The sequence below is a fragment of the Nuphar pumila genome, chromosome 8 (assembly GCF_984573655.1).
Source record: "Nuphar pumila chromosome 8, dmNupPumi1.hap1.1, whole genome shotgun sequence".
NCBI lineage: Eukaryota > Viridiplantae > Streptophyta > Magnoliopsida > Nymphaeales > Nymphaeaceae > Nuphar > Nuphar pumila.
Window position 1 is genome coordinate 35,686,596 of NC_143256.1, and position 23,877 is coordinate 35,710,472.

Here is a 23,877-nt window from a genome sequence, read left to right on the forward strand (position 1 = left end):
CGGGTTCATAAGAATCCATTTTAAATTTTAGAGTTTTTGGATCTTTGTATTCAGATATTAGTTCTATCCAAAATTCAAAAGTAAGATTAGGGTTTTATTTTTTTATAAATACTTGTGATGTAGGGAAAGAGTTCAGAGTTGCATGATTAAGAATTGTTATTTTTTTGAGCTTTAACCAATTTTCAGTTTTTTTTTTACTTTCTTTGGATTTTGTGCGTAGTAGTAGTGTAACATAGTTTTCCCGTAAACCAAGCACTCTCGATTTACATCAGGTAGGCATTGGGAGGACCAGTCCATTGGTCCACCTGATCGGTCTAGCACTTGGGCCTTGGATCTGATAAAATTGACTTGAACTTAATGCCACAATTACAGTTGTCAGGATTTTATCAATTGAGAAAATCTTGTGATAAATTAAAAGTATTTTCAAGAAAAAATGGAGAAAATTTATGTGTATCTAAAACGCAAAAGTATAAAAAAATATTATAAAATATAAAGCACTTGGATGAAACCCACTCAAATTAGGTTTTACTCACAAAACTTGGTTTGTTTGCTTGTTTGGGTGTCACCAAACCAGATTTAAGTAAAACCTGAAGTTTTCAACATTGGGTTGAAACCTAGAGCTTGTTTGCTTTGGTCATAGGTGAGAAAGTGAAAGCTTGAAAAAAGTAGAAGCCGAGAAAGTAGTTGTGATTGTGAATCACAATGTCAACCTTGAGATGTACTTTCACAATATTCAAGGAAAAAATAGGCAACAACAATCACAGCTGGAAATCATAATCATACGTTTACTTTTTCATGTTCCACTAACCTTGAGAAAGTATGTGATTGTGATTCACAATTACAAGATCCAAGAATTATTGGGCATTGAAAACATGCCCCTAGTTTTGATAAACCTACCCCCACAGATTTTCGCCAAGAAAACCCCGCTTATCAAGTTGAAGAGGTGGTGTGGGGAGCAAAAATTTTATTTTTATTGTTTTTTTATTTCATCATTCACATGAATGATGTCATCTAAAGGTTTTTCTTTATTAGTGGCTAGATGAAATATGGCCACTCATAATTTTTTTCAAAAAAACTGTTTTTTTCAATCAGCCACAAGCTAGAAAAATGGCCGGATGGCCACCACTGACCAGCCAGTGCGAAAAATTGTTGGATGGCACCATTTAGGCCATTTCTCACTGACGAGTAACCAAAAAATGATAGCTCTTTTATATTTTTCGAGTTTTAAGCTACCAAAAATCTTGCTTTTTAGTTTCTCGCATCCAACTAAAAACATAAATCTCTAATCTAAGTTTTTGCTAAAAACGTAGTTTTAAGCAAAACTTGGGTTTCTCAAAACATATTAAGTTTTGCCCCCTATCGTTCAAATAGGGCCTAAGTGTTGAAAACTAATTAAGTATTTATATCATGATGATATTGTGAAGGGAGCTGTTATTTTGAAAATATCATGATTTCCAAGATTTTATAGTTTTACAAAATTTTCATAGTAAACCATGAAGTCTACAAAATATAGCTGATATTTGTAACCTATGCTTAAACCCAACCTAACATGTATTGGATCAGGTTCAATCCAACTCATTGGGCTATTGGATCAGCATGCTAAAAACATAGAGGAAAACACCATATTTTAACTCAATTAAGTCTCTTGGGAAGAGTTTTTGTTGAGACCAACCCTATTACCATCCTTAGCAGGTCAATCATAAGCCCTCTAATACCTCAGCAGTATGCACCTTAAGAACTGCGTTTAGGGTTTGAAAACTATGCACTTGAAAAGCTTTCAAGGGTAAGTGTTCAAAAAATTGAGAAGCGTGATTTCTCTAATATGAGAATCGAGTTTGGTATTACTTAAAAAAAAGAATTACAAAAAAAATCGAGTTTGGTATCATCTATGATGCATCTTTTACAAAAACAAAATTCATGAGCAAGAGTATAAGATTATGTATAAATTCTCTTAGTTAATTGATGTTATTCCTCTATACAAAAATAAATAGGTCAAGACAAGGGATCCAACTGATGGGTATAAAAGACCCATCTCTCTACAACTCAATTATTTATTGAACCGTGGAATATAATACAGAAGGATAAAACAGAAATATGATACTAAAAATTATAAGAGATGAAAAGATATGTATCACTACTCAGTCCCCATCAAGCCATACCTCACGCAGTAGCCGGTATCTGATAGCGTTCCCCCTGATAGTAAGGCTGATATCTTCCTGTAAGCTTTGGCCGTTGACCACCATTTGTGGTGATGAAGTTGGCGTCCTATCAATGATGCAAGCAAGTGGGGAATCAAGTTCATCGAGCTCATCATCGCTTGTGTGGCATTTTCTCATAACTGAAGAAGTGTTCTTTTTCAGTTTCATGTGGCCTTTCACATCTCCAATGACACAAGATACCAATGCTGTTGGCGGTGGTGAATACTTGATTGGAGCTGCACTACAAGGGTAGGTGCTGATAGGCTCTGTTCCGACAGATGGTAGATCTTCATCAAGAGTATCCTGCACAATATACATAAGCATTAATTATGACTTTTAATGACAGAAAACTTGTATTAGAATGACACATTAGTCTACTGTACATTCTCAAGGAAACAATAATGAATTTTTCACAATATTGGAAATGTATTCAGTAGCACTGCAAACAATTATGAGTCAATAACCTTTCCAAACTTCTAGCCTTTTAAACATAACAAGCAAGGGTTAAAACATTTTACTCATACCAGGAATGAACTATGAAAGCAACAAAAGAAGTGGATGTTAGACAAAAACACCAACCTCAGAATCAAGTGTTCTCAGAACAGCTTCAGGAACCGGGTCAGGACAAAATTCATCAGGCACAAACTTCCACAAAATCTGTTTTATGATAGGTGCTGCAAATGTTGGACATACCTTCATGCAGAGCAAGTGAATGAATAAGGTTCAAAATAATAGGTCAGAAAAAAATAAGCATAAACATAAATTAGCAGCAAACCTCTTTTCTAACAGATGCATCTGAAAGTATATCTTTCGGAAGCATCAAAAGATCACTCAGGGCATTAAGGAGATGGAAAGACTTAAATGACGCTGCAGCATTCTGCCTCCGGTCGTCATGGCATTTTTTGTCTTCAATGGAATCATCATCATCAATCCCAAAAAGATCAGTTAGCCATCTAGACCAGGTCCCAATCTGTGCATCAACAGAGAGGCACGTTCTTTCATTGCAAACAACGGCATCATCAAAAAATGAAATGGATTAAACAATATAATCTATGGAGGTTATCTTACAAGGAAATATCATAATGATGTAAATGTCATGATAAGAACTGGTTCATCAAATTATTACCACCTATATCATATGTTCACCATCTGTACGAGTTTTTCATATTATATCTGTAACATTTCTTGGCTTCAAATGCTTGAAAACCTAAAAGTTAAAACTTAAAAGCTTTCTGGAGTTCTTTTGCAATTACTGCACATTTATTCAGCATATGCTTAGTAAGTACGTGTTCTAAGAAGTTGCATGGCAAACAACATCCTCATACTATTTGTTTTGCAATTCAATGTATTTACTTATTATTATTCTCACTACATTACCATTTCATATAGAACAAACACATGGGAGCACTGGGGAAATGGAGAAAGCAGAAAAGGTAACAAGCAATGAAATAATCAACACTGCAAAAGAACGAGTGCGCATCGATTTTTACAGTTTCAATGAAAAGGTACGAGTTTCATATATAAACACGTAATTTATTACTCACAGCATTTTTCAGTTGTGCACCGATTCCGAAGCTGAGATTCCCACATGAGATTGGTAGAACCTTAGAACCGCTAATTGGATCAGAAACAGGATCAGTTGGAATGTCATCAACTGATTCACGCAGAATGGCATTGAACATAGCTACATCCAGCCTAGCTACACATTGTTGCATAACCTGATAAAATAAAACAAAGACAAGAAGTCTGTTAAACACCTCCCACATAATTGTTTTGTGAACATCAGAAGCTAATCATGAGGATCTTTCTAAAAACAAATCTTTTTGTGCTTAAAATATGACAGTGAGCAACTGAAACTAAAAAATGGAAAAGGCATGAAATTGAGACAATTGCTTCCCAGCCTACAGATCAGACCATCCCCACGAGACACAGAAGTTAAGCACCTAACAACACATATCTTCATGTTCCAAAAACAGCATGCATGTTTTAAAGAACTGGAAAAAGAAAAAGATAATAATTTAAACAAACATTTCAACCTTAAATCTGTCACGAAAAGGATTTGTCATGTAGATTGTAAGTTCAGTAGGGGTTACACCTGAACAAGAAGATTGATGCATACCAATTTTGCCAGCATCGGTAAGCAACCACACTCATGCCCTCCAGCTCGAACAGGACAAAGCCTTTCAAAGGCATCTCGGAAAGCTTTCTTCCATAGGTAAATTGAGAAGTTTCCACTAGGATTCTGTCCTAAAGTTGACATCTTTCCAGCGGGCTTCCTTAGTTGAATACTTCCATCTTCAGTTGGATACTGCATGTATAGAGTCAAAGTCTGGAAAGGAGCAGTAAAAGAAAAAATCAGTCAAACCAGAAGCACAGAATTTTCAGTTCATGGAGTCGACAAATATTTCCAAAAGCATGTGTCCAAGTAATATGCTAAGCCACAAAATACAAGATAAAACCCCTTCATGTCCCCACCTGCCACCAAATAGATTTGATTATTCGACTGAATATCCAGGATTCAATGTTCTCTACAGCAGCAGCAAATGTGTTAGGATCCAGCCAATCTACCAACATTGGGCTTAAATCAAACACCTTTTTCCTTTTCTCAGAAGAATTTTCCTTCCATTTTAAGGTAGAGTATCTTCTCTCATTCTTCTTTCCAAGGTTATTATTGTCAATATTAGGCTTGTTCTGATTTTGCATGTGTGAATCACCAAAACCTTGAGAAATGATTGTCCTCAAGACAACTGAATTTGATAGCCAGAACATCAACCTGATGTAACAAAAGAAGCACTAAATCAGCCAAGGTAACAAATATAAATATGCCACAGAAGGCAGTCAAAGGTTACAATGCACACACACACACACACACACACACACACATGTGTGTGTGTGTGTGTGTTTTTCAACTTTCAACATAATATCAAGATCAATCAAAGAAAAACCAATAAACACAATGCATACTTTGAGCTACCCTAGTTTGCCATGCTTAGGGCTGGTAAACAAGCCATGTAAGACCCACAAAATTTCTGAAATTATTATTGAAAATTCTTGATCAATGAGAAAATTTTGATTTCTGATTTGATTGATCTATGTGAGTGATTATGGATTTAATTTCTATTTTTCTAGCATGTTTCCAGAACAATTGGCAATTATGGGTCATCTGACAAATAAATTGTGAATAATTGATTTAATTGTTAAATAAATCGAATTATTAATTGTATGATCGAATTAAATTGGTTAAGATGGTTAATCACTCTGTCAGAACATAATTAGATATGCAATTTAGTCAAATGAAAAATATATATACATGAAAAATTTATGTACCAATTATTTTAAACTTTATTAGGTTGGATTAGATCCAATTGAGGATCCAATGTGAAGTGGTGTAGGTGTTTCAAAAAAATAAAATAATGTAATTGTAGAATGTGATGGGGTTGTACAGCCACCTGTGAGTGTAGAGAGAGAGAGAGAGAGAGAGAGACGGCTGCACAATAGAACTCATTAATTGAGATTAGGGTTTCTCTCTATATTAAATAGAGAGAGGCAAAAACAGAAAAATTACATCTAAGTCCTTATGAAAATAATATTTCAGAAAACCTCTAATATATGAGAACTTAACCAAAAACCACCTATTCTCAACACTCCCCCTCAAGCTGGAGCATAGATATCTATCATGCTCAGCTTGTCACAACATCTGGAGAAATTTGGCCTAGCAAGAGGCTTTGTAAACATATCTGCAACTTGGTCTTCAGACTTTAGGTATTTTGTAGTGATATGACCAGCTTGAATCATATGTCTTACATAGTGGCAATCAACCTCAATGTACTTTGTTCTCTCATGAAAGACAGGATTGTTTGCTATATATGTTGCCGCTTTGTTATCGCACATCATGGTCATTGGAGAGGAAACCTTCATCTAGAGATCATTAAGAACAGTGCGAACCCATATCAATTCAGCAGTTGTTTGGGCCATAGCCCGATATTCTGATTCTGCACTTGACCTGGAAACCACATTTTGTTTCTTACTTCTCCATGAGATCAAGTTGTCTCCCAAAAACACACAGAATCCTGTGGTAGACTTTCTATCTACTACAGATCCAGCATAGTCAGCATCAGAATAGGCTACTATCTCCAGAGTTCCACCTTTCCTGAACAGTAACCCCTTTCCAGGAGAGGATTTTAGATATCTGAGAATCATTATGGCTGCATTCCAGTGTACCTCGGTTGGTTTGTCCATGAACTGGCTAACTTTGCTTACTGCTAAAGCAATATCTGGTCTGGTCACAGTTACATATAATAACTTCCCTACTAGGGAGCGATAGCTTTTACTATCAACAGATTTTGACCCTTCTTCAAACAACTGAACTTTATGGTCCATGGGAATATTTGTTGGTTTAGCTCCCAACATGCCCGTTTCCTTTAATAAGTCAAGAACATACTTCCGCTGAGACAAAACCATCCCTTCACGGCTTCTAGCAACTTCTATACCCAGAAAATACCTGAGTGAACCAAGGTCTTTTGTAACAAAGTGTTTTTGAAGATGAGCCTTTGTGGCTTCAATAGCTTTCACATCATCTCCTGTAAGAATGATGTCATTCACATATACCACCATAACAACTATGCCAGAGCTAGTTTTCTTTATAAAAAGTGTATGATCTGCTGCCGATCTATTAAAGCCAAAGCTTGACATCACTTCAAACAACTTTTGAAACCATGCACGAGGACTTTGTTTCAAGCCATAAATCGCCTTTCTCAATCTGCACACCTTCTGACACTCTCCCTCAACCTCAAAACCTGGAGGTTGTTGCATGTAAACGGTCTCAGATAAATCCCCATAAAGAAATGCATTTTTCACATCTAATTGACACAAGCTCCAACCATGCTGAACAGCTACTGAGAGAACAAGACGGATGGTACCCATCCGTGCCACAGGAGAAAAAGTTTCAAAGAAGTCAATTCCATATGTCTGAGTATACCCTTTCGCGACTAATCTGGCCTTGTACCTGTCAATAGAACCATCAGATTTATACTTTATTGTATATACCCATTTACATCCAACAATGTCAGCATCTGCTGGGGAATCAACTAGATCCCATGTATGCTGAGAGACCAAAGCTGTCATTTCTTTTTGCATAGCCAGCTTCCAGCGATTATCGAGTCCTGCCTGGTGATAGTTCAGAGGAATGGTTTCAGCAGACAAGGCTGAAATAAACGACTTCATTTGATGTCCAATTCTGGCATGGGAGACATAATGAGATATGGGATATAAGGTGCATTGTCTTGTCCCCTTTCGTAGAGCAATAGGCCTGCTATCATCATCCTGAAGATCACTATTGTCAGTATAACTTACCTCAGGAGAAGAAGAAGATGAAGGCTCTTGCGGACATGGAGCTCTACGCACATATACCAATGGCGGATTATTAAATCTGGAGGAGGATAAAGTTTGGTTCGGTAAGGAGGGCACAGATTCCAAAGGAAAAGGAGGGATAGGTAATGGAAAAGATTCAGCTGGATCAACCTGCAGCGGGGACCCGGAACTAGAGTAATATGGAGAAGATTCCAAGAAAGATACATCCGCACTGACATACTCTCGGCGAGAAATAGGATCATAACATCGATAGCCCTTTTGATTCTTTGGATAACCGATAAATATGCATTTTGTAGCTTGAGCGGCTAATTTATCACGGTCAGGGCCAAGTTTGTGTACAAAACAAACACATCCAAATATTTTTTGTGAGAAAGAAAAAAGTGGGGCATCAGGTTTTAGGATATGTAATGGAATTTGATCACCCACAGAAGACGAAGGCATGCGGTTGATCAGATAGCAAGCAGTGGTAATCGCATCACCCCAGTATAAGGCAGGAACATTTCATTGAATCATAATGGTCCTGGCAACATCAAGGAGGTGCCTATGTTTTCGCTCAGCCACCCCATTTTGTTGAGATGAATAGGCACAGGAAGTTTGGGGTTGGATGCCATGATCTTGGTAAAATTGTAACAGACCTTTTGATTTAAACTCGAGAGCATTATCAGTGCGAACAATCTTGACAATAGATTCAAACTGAGTTTTTATTTCAAGAATTAGGGATTTGATAAGACTTGGAACTTCAGATCGTTCTTTTATTAAAAATACCCATGATAACTTAGAGAAATCATCAACAATAACAAGATAATAACGACACTGAGTCCTAGTAGGAATCTTACTAGGACCCCATACATCTCATGAAGAAGTTTAAAAACTTTATTACTAGACTGACTCTGACTCGAAGGGAACGGGCTTCGATGATGCTTGCCCAACTGACATGCTTCACACTGAAATGATGTGGTGGAAGGAATCTGAGGAAAGACCGACCGAAGCTTTGACAATGAAGGATGACCAAGACGACGATGCCACTGAACAGGACTGAATGAATGTTCCACTGCAGCATGAACAGAACCCATTGGATGATATAGGTAGTAAAGTCCATTTTCTTCATAGTCTCCACCAATCTTCTTCCCCGTCAGCAAATCCTGAAAATGACAACCCATTGGATCAAATATTACTCTACAGTTTTGTTCTTTTATAAGGCAACTAATAGAAAGTAAACTTTGAGGAAAGTTTGGAGCATGAAGAGCATTTTTCAACTGTAATAAAGAGGATATAGAAATATTTCCCTGACCAACAACCGGGGAGGAGCTCCCATCGGCTAATGTGACTCCAAGTTGAGCCTTAATGACCTTTAGATCTGAGAAAACACGTGAATTTCCACACAAATGTCTGGATGCACCAGAGTCAATAACCCACTTACTATCATTCGGATGGAGATGATTTCCGGTTGAAAAGGCAACCCCAGCTATAGGAGTGGGGGAACTCAAAGGTCGAAGAGCAATCAACTCATCATATTCCGCACGACTAAGGGTGATACTACTTTCATTTGCAGTGACAGTCTCTGGTGCATTTGTTGCCTCAATAGTAGTAACATTTGCTTTAGGGGTATATGACTTGGATGAAGAAGAGCTTGGCCGACCATGCTTATCCCAGCAACGATCTTCTAAATGTCCAGATTTTTCACAGAATGTACATTGAAGCTTTCCTCTGCCTCCCATACCACGTCCACGTCCTCGTCCTCTAATATTCTGAATATTTCCACGCCCATAACTAGATGGGACAACAAGAGCAGATGATTGAGTCACAGGCTGAGATTGTGGCAGAGAGATCGCAAGTCTACTCAGACGATTGTAAGCATCAGCAAGAGTGGGAACATCTGAACCAGTCAACAATTGAACTTTTGCAACAGAGAAATCTGAAGAAAGACCTGTAAGAAAACGAGCAACCATGGTTTGTTCTTGATGATCCTTTTGCTTCGAGCAACAAAGAGGCCTGTGAGCATTAAGTCTTTCAAATGCAGCTTTGACAGAGACATAGTACTAGGCCAAGGTCTGATCTCCCTGTTGCAAGTTATATATTTCCTGTTCAACTTGCAGGATCCGACTCACATTCGTTTCTTGTGAGTATGTATCACGAAGATTGTCCCACATTAGTTTGGCTGTATTATAGTAGATCAATCCATCGGCAATATGGGGTTCGACACTATTCATGATCCATGACATAACTATGTCATTATCTTCATCCCAAGTGACATATTTTCCCAATTTTTCAGTGGGTGCATCTTCCAACAAAATATGTTTTCGACGATGTCCAGATACCGACATCATAAAAGTTCTGGACCACCTGGCATAGTTGGTTTCATTCAACCTTACAGAAGAGCCATATGAGAAGGGGTTGGCAAAAGCCTTATACTCCCCAATGTGTTCCAGTTTGGAATCACATTTCGAATTTTCAGCCATACTGAAAAAAAACAGAATACCTTACTTGAACAACAAGTGTTCAAGAAGAATTTTTTCTTCAACTCAGTAGGAAACCACACCTGCTGTTTCCACAGCAAACAACAGCCCACACACGAAATAAAAATCAGTCCAGCAGGAAATCACACCTGCTACTTTCCACGACACAGAAACTTAAGCTACCATGTTTCCAAACAAAAAACGACACAGCAGCCACATTCTGAAATAAACCAATCCACTGAAACAACTAAATTTCAGTTGTTGTTGATAGCACAGAAATCACGAACATTGAATGGCCCAAACACATCACGATAAATGAGAGACTGCAGTTGCAAACCAAAGTATTCACTACACTTGTTGTTCTCCAACATATAATGCACGACATCCAGTAAGTATCACAAGTAATCAGCATTCACAGCAGCACAGAAAAAAGAAGATGCATTCACGGCAGAATTCTGATAACACACAATCAGCATAGGCGAGAACCCAGCAATCACGGCAACATAGGAAAAAATAATTTCTGCTATTCCCAACCAGCAGGAACACACCTCGACAAGGACTTCAGCGCTCACGGCAACACAAAAAAAATCTGTAACAGCAGGAACACACCTCGACAACTCACGAACAACAAAAAAAAAATCACGTCATAGTAGAAACCAGTTCTCGGCAACACTCGGTCGCAGTGGATCTTCTCCTTAGATCTGACGACAGATCTGGGTAACATCCCAGATCTGTGATCAGATCTTCCCCAGTCAACCCCACCGAACCTGATTTTTAAAAGGCCGTAGGGTTGTTGCTCCTCTTTGATGAAAAAAAAAAATCAGTCCCTGTTGATGAAGATCACGCTCCCACGATCGAAGGCTTTGATACCATGTAGAATGTGATAGGGTTGTACAGCCACCTGTGAGTGTAGAGAGAGAGAGGGAGAGAGAGAGAGAGAGAGAGAGAGACGGCTGCACAATAGAACTCGTTAATTGAGATTAGGGCTTCTCTCTATATTAAATAGAGAGAGAGGCAAAAACAGAAAAATTACATCTAAGTCCTTATGAAAATAATATTTCAGAAAACCGAACTTAACCAAAAACCACCTATTCTCAACAGTAATAAAGCAACTACAAAAAATAAATAACTAAAATATTTGGGGGTTGGTTTGGAACTAAACCAACCAACCTAGTTGGTTTCTAAGGAAAACTTGGGAAGCACTCAAGTGGGGGTCGACCTCCCATGTGGAGCCCTCCCCTATGCCATGTGCACATGGGGAGGGGTGTGCATTGGGAAATGCATGAGAGGGAGCCTAGGTATGGATCCCAAGGCTCCTCCCAAAGTAGATAAAGATTTTTTCTAACACATAAAGCATTTTCCCATTTTTGTGAAACTTGTAAAAGTGATTTTGACTTGGAAAAGGCATTTTTGAGAGGAGGGCTTGACTTCATCTCAACCCTTCATCTCATACTTTGAATCTTAGCCACACATCTACTAGGCTAACTCTATAAATATGGTCCAAAAAGGTGAAGAAGGGTCATTTGCTTGTTCTCTAAAATTTCTCTCTCTCCTTGCTCTCTCTCCCCCTTCCACGATTTTGCCTCGGAGTAAATTTTTTGAAAATTAACTTAGTTTCAATCTCTTCTCTAGTGTGTAGGGTGAGGTACCATCAAGGGACTTCACTCTACACGATTTTGAAAAGGAGATTTTCTCATGAGCTTGTGCTTTTGAAGAGAGTTCGATCTTCAAAAATGTAAGTAGATTAATCAATAACTTGTGTTCATGTTCTAACTTGCATCCACATACATATATATATTTATATGATAATACATGTAGGTATAAGCATGAATAAGCATGGGAAAAAACCATGTACATACTTCTAGATGTTCTCCTTAGTAGAGTATTTGTAATTTCAATTTTCAATGGCAGTTTTTTCATTTTTAACTTATATTCAAAGGTAGATCTTATGTATTTCAATTTTTAATAGTAGATTTTCATTTTTAATACATGTTCATGATTGAATCTCATGTATTTTTATTTTTAATGGTAGAGTTTTATTTTTAATACATATTCATGGTTGAATCTCATGCATTTCAATTTTTAATGGTAGAGTTTCATTTTTAATACATGTTCATGGTTGAATCTCATGTACTTCGATTTTTAATGGTAGAGTTTCATTTTTAACACATGTTCATGGTTGAATCTCATGCATTTCGATTTTTAATTGTAGAGTTTCATTTTTAATACATGTTCATGGTTGAATCTTATGTACTTCTATTTTTAATGGTAGAGTTTCATTTTTAATAAATGTTCATGGTTGAAAATGTATTTTAATTTTTAATAATAGATTTTCATTTGGTTGAATCTCATGTATTTTGATTTTTAATGGTAGATTATGATTTTTTAATACATGTTCATGGTTGAATCTCATGTATTTCGATTTTTAATGGTAGAGTTCTATTTTTAATACATGTTCATGGTTGAATCTTATGTATTTCGATTTTTAATAGTAGAGTTTCATTCTTAATACATGTTCATGGTTAAATCTCATGTATTTTTATTTTTAATGGTAGAGTTTTATTTTTAATACATGTTCATGGTTGAATCTCATGTATTTCAAATTTTAATAGTAAATTTCTATTTTTAATACATGTTCATGTTTGAATCTCATGTATTTTGATTTTTAATGGTGGATTTCCATTCTTAATACTTTTTCAGGGTTAGATATCTTGCATTTTTATTTTTCAAAGGTGGTTTTTCATTTTGAAATCCATTTTCGAAGTTAGTTGTCAAGTAACTTGATTTTTCAAAGGTGGTTTACTATTTTAAAATCCATGTTAATAGTTAGTTCTCAAGTAACTTGATTTTTCAAAGGTGGTTTACCATTTTAAAATCCATGTTCATAGTTAGTTCTCAAGTAACTTGATTTATCAAAGGTGGTTTTCCATTTTTAAATCCATGTTCATAGTTAGTTTCAATCTGCCATGTTTTTTCTAAAAACAAAAGAAAGAAAAAATATATGACATATATATTATACTCAGGCTCGTTGCTGTCCCAGATCAGACACGACCTAAACCAGGTTCAGATCAGGTCAGGTCTGAACCGCCGACCGGTTCGGGTCCAGACCTGAACCCGACCTTGGTTCAGACTAGGTCTGAACCAGGGAGCCCGTTTGGGGCGTGCTGTTAGTAAAAACAAAAAAAAAACATTGAAAAAGAAACAAAAATATGTGCAAAAACCTTTAGAAAAATATATCCATGTATGTGGTTTGCATATATATATATATATATATATATATATATATATATATATATATATATATATATATATATATATATATATATATATATATATATATATATATATATATATATGTGATGAATGCATGCCATGAGCGAATGCATGCATATAATTAAATATGCAATGTGATGTAAATGCATATAATGGCTAATGTATGATGCAAATGCATAATTAAATATGCATTGTGATGTAAATGCATGCAATGGCGAATGTATGATGCAAATGCATGATTAAATATGCAATGTGATGTAAATGCATGCAATAGCTAATGTATGATGCAAATGCATGATTAAATATGCAATGGGATGTATATGCATGTAATGTGCATGATTAAATATGCAATGTGATGTAAATGCATGTGATGACTAATGTATCATGCAAATGCATGACTAGGTATGTCATATGATGGAAATGCATGCAATGAACTAATAAATGAAGTGAGTGTATGATTAAGTACGTCATACAATGAAAATGCATGCGATTATATGATGTATGATGTAAATGTATGCAATTAAATGTTGTATGACCTAAATGCATTTTGGCAATGAGATTGAATGTGAAGCATTTATTTTTGAGGTTTTATGTATGTTTGAACCATGCTTGCACCATGATTTCCCTATATTTGAGCGTATGGTTCAAGGAACCTTCACAGAGTCAATAGACACACATGTATAGATGTTTCTATTATTGCATTGTAATATTGTTATGCATGTGAGCCATGTCATTCATCTGATAGCTCGGATATGAGCTTGGGTCTGTTAAGAACCCACGAGGTATGCAAGGGAATACTGCATTGCTAGCATATATCCACACCTTGAATGATTCACTTGTCTTCATCGGCGAATTGCTCATACGAGCTAAAGGTGCCAGAGTAACGTGATTGGGTTGGGTACATAATAGCATCATCTTACTGTTATTGCCTTAAGAGGGTACTTGTGCTACTGAACACTGTTTGCCACACGGATCGAGGTACATGGAATGTTACATGCATTAATTAAGAAAAACCCTATAACCCAATCATAATTTGATCTACCTTAGAGAAGGTAGGTGGTCCAGCCTCGAGTGACACAGACACATGAAGATTCACCTACATGTCGTTTTGAACATTTGTTATGAGAGTAATAGCATCTCGTGGGTCTCCAGTCACTCGAAGTTAGGAAGGTCGAGGTTATCCATGTGCCATAAGTGATACACTCCTACTACTGCAGATAGTTCTAGATTGCAATACTTATTGAACGTCTAGCCTTCGTGGGATTCTTTTGGCCACGGGTCGCTCGCTTTGGATATCTGGTCTGTTAGGTACTTCGGGTTAATAAGTCATGAAGCATAATAAACACTCGTCGTAACCTCATCAGCTACGAAGATTATACCCGAGTACTCAGAGATGTTAAGAAAGAACAAGATACGCATTCTCATGAAATATTACTTATGCTTTATTGTTGAGACGCATAATTGTTATCTGCATTGATGTTGAGATACTTGTTGCTATTCACATTAATGTTGAGTTTCATGCTTGCTCTATATTCTATGATATCATGATATGATGATATTATTGAACTGTGATATAACTAAGATGAATGTTCTAGCATGTACAATATTCTATTATTGGTTTAAACTTACTAGCTCAAAAACCTATTTTATGAGGATACATGTGATGAATAAACGATGGTGCGATGGCGTGATGTGGTGGCGAAGCTAGGGACCTTAATTTTTGTATCTCAATTAGATTGAGATGTTTTGTGACTCTATTATATGGACATGGTCCAATGATTTTAAATACATTTAATCTGTCAATGGAATGATATGACATTTTTACTTTTATTCTTATGGAGTCATATTTCTGATGTTATTGTTATTATTCAATGTAACCCGTCCAGGGTTGTCCAATTTCAAAAAGCAAAACTACTTCCACTGTGTATTGTATTTCAAAAAAAAATTTGTTGCAAATTTTCACTTATTTTAAATTGGAAATTTTGGGGGGTTACAAACCGAACAAATTGAGCTTGAGCTGCTAGTCCGCTTGTCAGCTTGCCATGAGCATAGCAAAGCCAAGCTCAAGTTCATTATGAGCTGATCACAAGCTGGCTTGTTTTCTAAAAAACAAATATTTTTAAGTGTTTTCAAAAGTTTGATAATATATAATATACATGTATAAAACATAATAATGTGCATTTTATGTATATAATATATAAATATAAAATATGAAAAACGAGTCAAGCTTGCAATGTTCATGCTTGGCAAATTTTCCTAAATGAGTTGCTTATAGCTCGGCTTGTCAAGCTCAATTTCTGAGCCGAGCCAAACGGCGAGCTGCTTGTCTCATTTCCCAGCCCTAGTCATGCTTATCATTTTTGGACATCTCACTTAAAGTAAGGTTAAATTGGCTTTTCAAAATAATAATTTATGGTGGGATCAATAAAAAAATGAGAAAAAATAGACAATTGAACTAGAAGAGTTTCTCATTGTTTAACAACAGCAATATTTCAGAGGTGGAGGAGGTGTTTTTTCAGAATATTCACTGAAGGCAACCTTTGTCTGTGTTCTCTGGAAGAAAACTCTCAGATATATACAAAACAGCACAGCAAGACAAGCAGAAATGCAAAAGTTAATAATCATTGTCACCATTCATTACCATAACCAAGAGCATATTATATTTTTCAGATAGGATCATTGTAAAAGCCCAACTGACAGCCCTGATATTGGTGCCGATTGTATGAATCCGCTACAAATAGAGCCTCGTGAGGAAAGCTTATTGAGGACATATCATGAGAATTAAAAGCATTGGCCGATAAAAAGGTCACAGCTATATAGCTGTAACTGAATTGTGCATAACTGAAAAGGTTCTTTCATACCTTGGGACATCATTCCCACACGCTTTGGCAACCAAAACTAGCCCTGAAGCAATACTCCTAGCAGCACTGGCCCTCTTCTCCCCAGACCAGTTTCTGTAGGCATGAATATACAACCTTGAAAGACGTCGAGCTGGAGTGTGAACCTTATGGGATGAACTTGCATGTTCTGCAACTACAGAGTAAAGGGCAACCTCAAGTGCTGCTGCTTCTCTGAGCTCAGATTCAAGCTTCTCAATTCTACTCTCCAATTCTTGGATTTTACTCTCAGAAACGACCTCACCTGTCTTTCCATATCCACTAACATCAGAAGCATCCAATCTGCTATGCATTTGTTCAAATCTTCTCATACCATTAGAGGAGAGTTCTAAATTATGAAGTCCTTTTCTTTGATCCATAAGTCGTTTATTGTTTCTTAATGTGATGCCTGTTGAACTGTCCGGCACAGACCTCACAGACGTATTTCCATGACTTAACCTATCACCAATAACACTATTAACCCTTGCCCTGAAAATTCCCTTGTTGAATGCCCGCAAGTCAGTACTTGAAGCCGCTTGCTTCCCATTAGTGTCTTGTGAAACTTTAGGTTGCTGATCAGCAGATGTGTACCCCTCCACGAACTTTACTGAAGAAGTATCAGTGATATTTCCTGGTCCAACATTGACTTCAGGTCCTTTCCAAGGATGTGAAAGTTCCCCAATTATTTCATCATCAGAATTTCCATCAATGTAGAAAGCATCTTCATTTCGTTTTTGACATTTATTATTCACCACATCATTTTCTGTATTTACATTATTAAAATTACTGTTTCCTCCATCAGCCACTGGCTGCATTTCTCTATTAGTTTCACCTCCCTCTTTTGCATTTCTTTCCTTGTGTTCCTTGGCCTCTTCTTCAGCGCCAGGATCATCTATATTTGCAGTAGTTTGCCCACCTGCAGTCAGTCTGTCAGTACTCAGAGGTCCTTCTCTGCATTCTGTGTCATCATGCCTTTTTACTTCTGGGGTGTCTGAAGCAATTTTACTATTGCTCTCATGTACCTCCTGTACCAACACTTTTTTGTCCCCACCACTTGTACTGGTATCTAAACTAACTTCAACATCTGCAGGTCCAGAACTTGACAAAGTAGAAGAACGTTGTGTCGGAAAAGCCAATAATATATCAGAAATCCTTATCGCATTTTTCTTCAGATGTGAAGATTTAGAAGATTCATCATTTTCTAGGTTCCCAGTTCTAGAAAAGACTTCGGATGATGGCAGTTGGGATGATAACTTGTCCAAATCAATTGACTCATTTACCACAGAAGCTGGATCATTGTCAGACTTTGCCAGCACTTCTTTTACAAGGCAGTTGCTTTTTCCAGTGGCCCCTGCAGAACTCTGTTCAAGCTCTCCTGCAGCATTCTGTGTTTACATTGCATCTCATGATCAGATTGTACAAGAAGAAAAAAAATAGTTGATAATTTAAAAGTGAAAATACGGATTTTGAGACATGGCAGAAGAAAACTTGTGTAAAACTTGGGAAGAAACTCACTGTTCTTAGCAGTTACACAAACCTTGATTGCTTCAATTCTTCATTATTCATCCATGTAAGCATGCAAGAGTAAGACTCTAGTGAACATTTAGTTGTTTTACATAGGAACAGTGCCTAACTGAAGCTGAACACCGCAACATAATGCCAATCTTTTCTACGGTACTGCATGAATGGTGACATTTAACTCTTATACTATCAATATTACTAAGGTATTGTTCAGCAAGCCCTTTCAAAAGATAAGGAAGCCTTAAGGCAAAACCAATAGCTCACGGTCAAGATGGAGGGTGCCATAATTTTTCAAAAATGAGTACAAAGAACCATGTCATTTACTCCAAATAATTCATCTGCCATTTTACGGCAGGAATGAATACTTTTTCAGACAATTGGGGGAAAAAACAAACGAAAAACATGACAAGAAACACTATAGAATGCCACTCGGGTTTATTCCTTTAGCTTCAGTTTTTTCTTATTGTTTAGAATATTTTATCCGCTTCAAACCTGAGATAAAAAATCTTAGCCTACCAACAACTAACTTTCAAAGAAATTTATTTCATAAAAAGTTTCTAAGAATTAAAGTTCCAGTTGAATTTCAGTGAAGCCATAATGGCAGCAATACAATATTACAAGCATCAAGACCAGAGTTACCAGCCGGGGAAGCGGGAGCGGGAAGCGAGGCACTTTCAAAAATTTAGGAAGCGGGAAGCGTGGGATGACTTAGAAGAAAATTACGAACCGTCTCGGAAGCGACCTAGGAAGCGAACCGGAAGCGACCTAGGAAGCGAACCGGAAGCGAGGGGGAAGCGAAAAAAAAAAAATTGAAAAAAATGGGGGAAGCGTGCTTCCCATTTTGGGGAAGCGCGCTTCCCAAAAAAAAAGTGTGCTTCCCTGCACGTTTCGGAAGCGCGACGTTTCGCGCTTCCGAAACACGCTTCGGGGAGGCACGCTTCCCCGTGCGCCTAGGCGCTTCCGGTTACTCTGATCAAGACTACAATGAAAACCAATGTAAGGAACAAAATTGTTCCCAAAGTCAAGAAATCATCAGAAGTAGTCCCAACTGCATCTGCATTTATTGTATGGAAGCATCAAAACTATAAAACAGCACTCCTTTAAAACCTGATGTTGATAATGTTGCTTGTAAAAGTTATGGGGTCTATCAAAGAGAGAAGTTGCAATGAGTAATTGACAAACATGACCAGGTTCACTCTCTTTATCAAGTGTCAACCAGTGATTATGTATCTATGCGCTTTGTTGAGCTGAACTTGTAAAGGCACTTGGTTAGGAGTGCAGAAACTAATCAGTAGGGCAACAAGGAGGAGATCTCATACAAAGTTAGCACATACAGAACATTCATAATCATATTAGTAAGATCCTGTGCCCTTCTTTCCAAAATAAAAGTAGCGCAGATCTCAGATGGTATAGAGAGAGAGAATTGAAAGCAAAGATATAATGATACCTCTTCTTCCCGTTTTCTGATGCTCCAAGAACAATCAGATTTAAGAGACAGGGAATCTGCATTATCTTCTGAATAAGGTGGAGAATTAGTCACCAATGTTTGTGAGCAATGAGAGGAAACATCATCATCATCATCGGTGAAGGATACAATTTCAGCTTCTTCTGCGTACTCTTCACTCATAAGAGCAGAAACTGACTCTTTGCCATCCTTATCCAAAGAAATTTCCTTTGGCAAGGAGCCTCTTGATGAAGAGCCACTACTGTCCCTTTCATATGGTTGGATTTTCATGCACAGAACTGGTTGGGATGTGTTCTTATAGCTCCTCTGGCAGTTCATAGGAGCAGTTATACTTACAGGATCCTTGACAACTCCATACTCAGCAAGGTCTATCAAGACAGTCCCCAAGAGCTGGCCTTTTGTGGTCTTGTCTCTGCGAGGCTCATACAAGTTCAGTTCCAAACAATTCTTCTGAAAGGTTTCCATGTCAACGCCCTTTGTGGACAATTCGTGAGATAAAGTCACTGAAAGCCTAAAGGACTCATTAAACTCAATCTTGCCATCAGAACTGGATCCAATGGAAGGAACAACTGTTTTAGTACACCCATAATGCTGTTTCCCATTTTCCCATTGCAGCAACACTGAGCGCAGAGTTTTCAGAGATTGGGAGGGCGGCCATGGTTTGATCTCTTGTACATGGATGACATAATCAACCTGGATGGACGTACCCTTCCTGGTCTTTGTTCTTATCCCAAGAACCATGATTGACTAATGTTTCTAGAATAAGAGGGTGCAATATGGTTTGGTGGTATGACTGCAACTTCTGGATTTCAACTCAGTGCAGAATAATTCACCTGCTGACGGTCATTATACCAACTTCAAAAGACAGACTTTGTTGACAATGTCCCCTGAATTAAAGGATAAACATCCCTCAGTAATGAGTTGAGAAAAAGAAACAAAATTTGAATCAGACCATGATTTTCGGCTGAAATGAGTGCCGGGTTTTCTACAAAAATAGTAAGAGAAAATAAGCAAATTTTTCTAACATTTCCAATGTCATCACACCATCCAGAAATAAAACATTCTATGAAAGTTTTGAAAACTTTCTATGACTTCAAAATAAAAAAAGTTTTGAAAACTTTTCTGGCTTAACAGTGAAAGAAAAAAGGGATTGCATCACAAGATTAACGGTGCAAAATCTTCCCAAAAACTCAACAGAATCACATGAAAAAAGCTCGAATAACAATGTTGTCTGACCCAGTAGACTCAACAAAAAAGAAGAATGCCCCAATACAAGATAACTGAAATTGATTCAGTTGAGAAATCACAGCATTTCAATTTTTAACACATACGAAAAACCGAAGAAAACAAATTTACAAACTCATGAAATATGATCATTTTGTCAAAATTCAGTCATCCAGATGACCAGTCCGTAGAAAACCCACTAAATCACATCAATATATACAGATTTCCCCCATGGGCCATGAGGTAATAGATTTTCCTTCATGTGCATTTCAAAAATCACACGAGAAATAGAACTTGAACAGCAGAGAACAAATACGAACATTTTCCACATTATCTTATTAAAACACGAAACACAATCAGTAGATCGGATAACAGAGGAACCCAAATTCGTCATTGTTCATCTAACACTGATATCAAACCTCGGGTTTACAGATAAATGTAGCAAAAAATAATCAGGAAAATTATGAAAATTTACTCTCAAGAGCATAGTTTTCCAAAAAATATACCAAATCAGAAAACAAACAAGAAGAAGAACAAATTTCTTCAGATTTTTCACGCATTTTTAGATTTAGATTACTGAAATCTAAAGTAGATGGCAGAAAAGAGGTTAAATATAAAGAAAACATGGTATTTAACTTATCTAGTAGCCAAAAAATTTGCTGAAAATCACAAAATTCATCAAAAACATAACTCGCCAAAAGGAACCTAAAACTGCTAAAAAATGCGTCTAACCGTTCCCCCGTCTCAGAGAGAGAGAGAGAGAGAGAGAGAGAGAGAGAGAGAGAGAGAGAGAGAGAGAGAGAGAGTAATCTCTTCTCATTTACTGATTGCTACATTTTCCTATTCATCAAAATATGAAAGAGAAATAGAAAAATATCATAAGAAAACGGCCATCAGAAATGAGAGAGAGAGAGAAATGAGAGAGAGAGAGAGAGAGAAATCTCTTCTCATCTACTGATTGTTACATTTTCCGATTCATCAAAATATGAAAGAGAAATAGAAAAATATCATAAAAAAACGGCCATCAGAAATGAGAGAGAGAGAGAGTAATCTCTTCTCATCTACTGATTGCTACATTTTCCGATTCATCAAAATATGAAAGAGAAATAGAAAAATATCATAAAAAAAGACCATCAGAAATGCGAGAGAGAGAGAGAGGATGATCTCTTCTCATGCACGCATTACCACACCTTCCGATTCATCAAAACAAGAAAGGAAACATAGAAAAAACATCATTTATTAATGAATCAGACTACGACGATCAGAAATCAGAAGAATGAATGAGAGACAGAGAGATATACGAAATGAAGAGAGATGCTTCAGATCCGCGGGTGAGAGTAACACCGCCATTAATGCGATCAGCCGAAGAGCACATAAGGAATTGAATTCCCATCATCATCAAAATTCAAAAGGAGAAGAAACATATCAATCACCGCAGACCCCAACGAGAAATTACTGAAAGGAGAAAAAACCGAGACGATACCTCTCTCTCTCTCTCTCTCTCCGAGTTCGTCTACCGTGCGCTCCACAGTATGGTTCAGTCAATTCTGACTTCACGCCACTCTTTAGCCTCCCCCAACCCCGAAAGGTAAAAAAAAAATATTTAGTTAAATATATGATGGAGAAATATTCCCTCTTTATCCCCCCCTTTTACAATTCGTACTTTTCTTCTCTCCCATCAGAGTTGCTTGTGACAAGTAAAAGATTCAAAAATCAATGCCCGCTGCGATAATTTAACCTTACCATGCCAAGTGTCGAAATAAAGAAAAAAAATGAGAATATAGAGAGAAAATCTAGGTCTTTACAGATGGCTAAAGAATTCAAAAGAGACTTGTTTTATAGATGTTTCACGTAGTGAAGATACGGTTTTCCACATGGCTAGATGAGGGAGATGACGCGGTGGTGCCGTTTTGCTCCCAACCCAACAAGAGATATAACTTAAGCTGCGACCACCTCAACAAATATTTATAAAAAAAGTGAGATTTTATCGCGATATAATTCTTTAGAAATTCATGACAAATTCAAATATCACTTATTTTGAAAATAAAGTAATTTTTTCACCATATAAAACAGAGGAATCTCGGCTTCAGACTACGATGGGTATTTCTCAGAGGACCCATTTTGCTAGATACACATCCCGGTTATAAAAAAAATAATAATAATTAAAAATTTGAAGAAGATGATAATGAGCATTATGTGTGCAAAGCAGAATTAGAAGCCATATATGGCATGGCATGGCATGGCTTTGCTTTGTCTAAAAGCAACTTGGAAAGAAGTGTATATTTTACAGGAAACAATTCCATGGCCAATATGCAACAGAAACGTGATGGCCCACGACACAAACAAGTTTGTAATCTTCTAAGATGAAAAAAAAAAAAACATAAAATTATGTTTGACACAAGGCATGCATTATTGCCAGAATATCACATAATCAGCACAAAGAGAATACTCTCGTATTTATATACGGCTAATCTTTGGTTGAAAGTTTTACAGGCAAGTACATGTATGGCCCACTTGGGAATGATGATGAGCTCGTGTGCGTGTGCATATGGCTTAAAGTTTGTTATAACTGTTAGTGCATTAACAAACTTTAAAATTTGTATTTTATTTTTTTTTTAGAACTGACCCCATGGATGTGATCTACATCTTCTTTTTAGCAGGAACAGGTTTTTGAATAGCCAGAAATGGAATTGAATTCAGGTTTCTCGAGCGATGCAAAAAATCAATGGTTATAAACATAATGTTTTGTCCAGCTAAAAAAAACATATTTTTTATATAAAAAAAAACATATTTTGAAAATTACTTGGAAAATGTTTCGAGATTGAAAAATGGAAATTGAGATTGAGATTGCATTTGAAATTAAAATCGAAAATTGGAAATTTAAAATTGAATTTGCCTTGAAATTTTTAATTAAAAATTGAAATTGAATTTGAAAATTGAAGTTAAACTTAAAATTGTTTTTGGATTTTGAAAATACTTTGGATTTGCAAATGATTTTAAATTTGAAATTGAAATTTATTTTTGAAAATAGTCTTGAATTTGCTTTTGAAAATAAAACAAAAATAGAAGATAAATTTTGAAAATCACTTGAAAGATATTTTGAAATTAATAAAATTTTGAATGATTTTGAAAATAAAAAATAATGATGCAATTCTATTTTAAATGATGAATGCATTATTTTATAAAAAAATTTGAAGGAATTTGATTGAGATTTATTTAAAATTTATATTAAAAGAGAATTTTAAGCTTTTATAGAATTCAAACAAGATTAAATTTTCATATATTCATGACTATGGCTATAAATATACTCTAAATTAATTTTTATTTAAATTCTAATAAAAAAAAGAAAACAAATTTTGTGCCTTTATAGAATTAAAACAAGATTAATTTTCATATATTCATGACTATGACCAGAAATATATTTTGAATTAATCTTTATTTAAATTTTAATAAAGAAAGAAAAGAGAAATTGATTTTGAAAAATTGATGATTTT

The 23,877-nt window shown here is 36.3% G+C and overlaps 1 protein-coding gene across 1 annotated transcript; it reads right to left on the bottom strand.

Moving 5' to 3' along the window:
• Positions 1-1,917: 1,917 nt before the first annotated feature.
• LOC149829900 (uncharacterized) lies at positions 1,918-20,046 on the bottom strand. Its single transcript, XM_090016150.1, has 8 exons — positions 19,142-20,046; positions 16,159-17,558; positions 4,674-4,971; positions 4,318-4,527; positions 3,743-3,916; positions 2,974-3,168; positions 2,778-2,891; positions 1,918-2,501 (listed from the first exon to the last, which is right to left on the bottom strand). The coding sequence occupies exons 1-8, from the start codon at positions 19,898-19,900 to the stop codon at positions 2,139-2,141; spliced, it is 3,513 nt and encodes a 1,170-aa protein (XP_089872276.1). The 5' UTR covers positions 19,901-20,046; the 3' UTR covers positions 1,918-2,138.
• Between the last annotated feature and the right edge of the window lie 3,831 nt (positions 20,047-23,877).

Coding starts and splice junctions, on each gene's coding strand:
- LOC149829900 (XM_090016150.1), bottom strand. CDS start 19,900: ATGGTTCTTGGGATAAGAACAAAGACCAGGAAGGGTACGTCCATCCAG. Junction 4,972..16,158: donor TGTGGGAATGATGTCCCAAG/GTATGAAAGAAC, acceptor TTGTTACATCAG/GTTGATGTTCTGGCTATCAA. Junction 2,502..2,777: donor TGAGAACACTTGATTCTGAG/GTTGGTGTTTTT, acceptor TATATTGTGCAG/GATACTCTTGATGAAGATCT.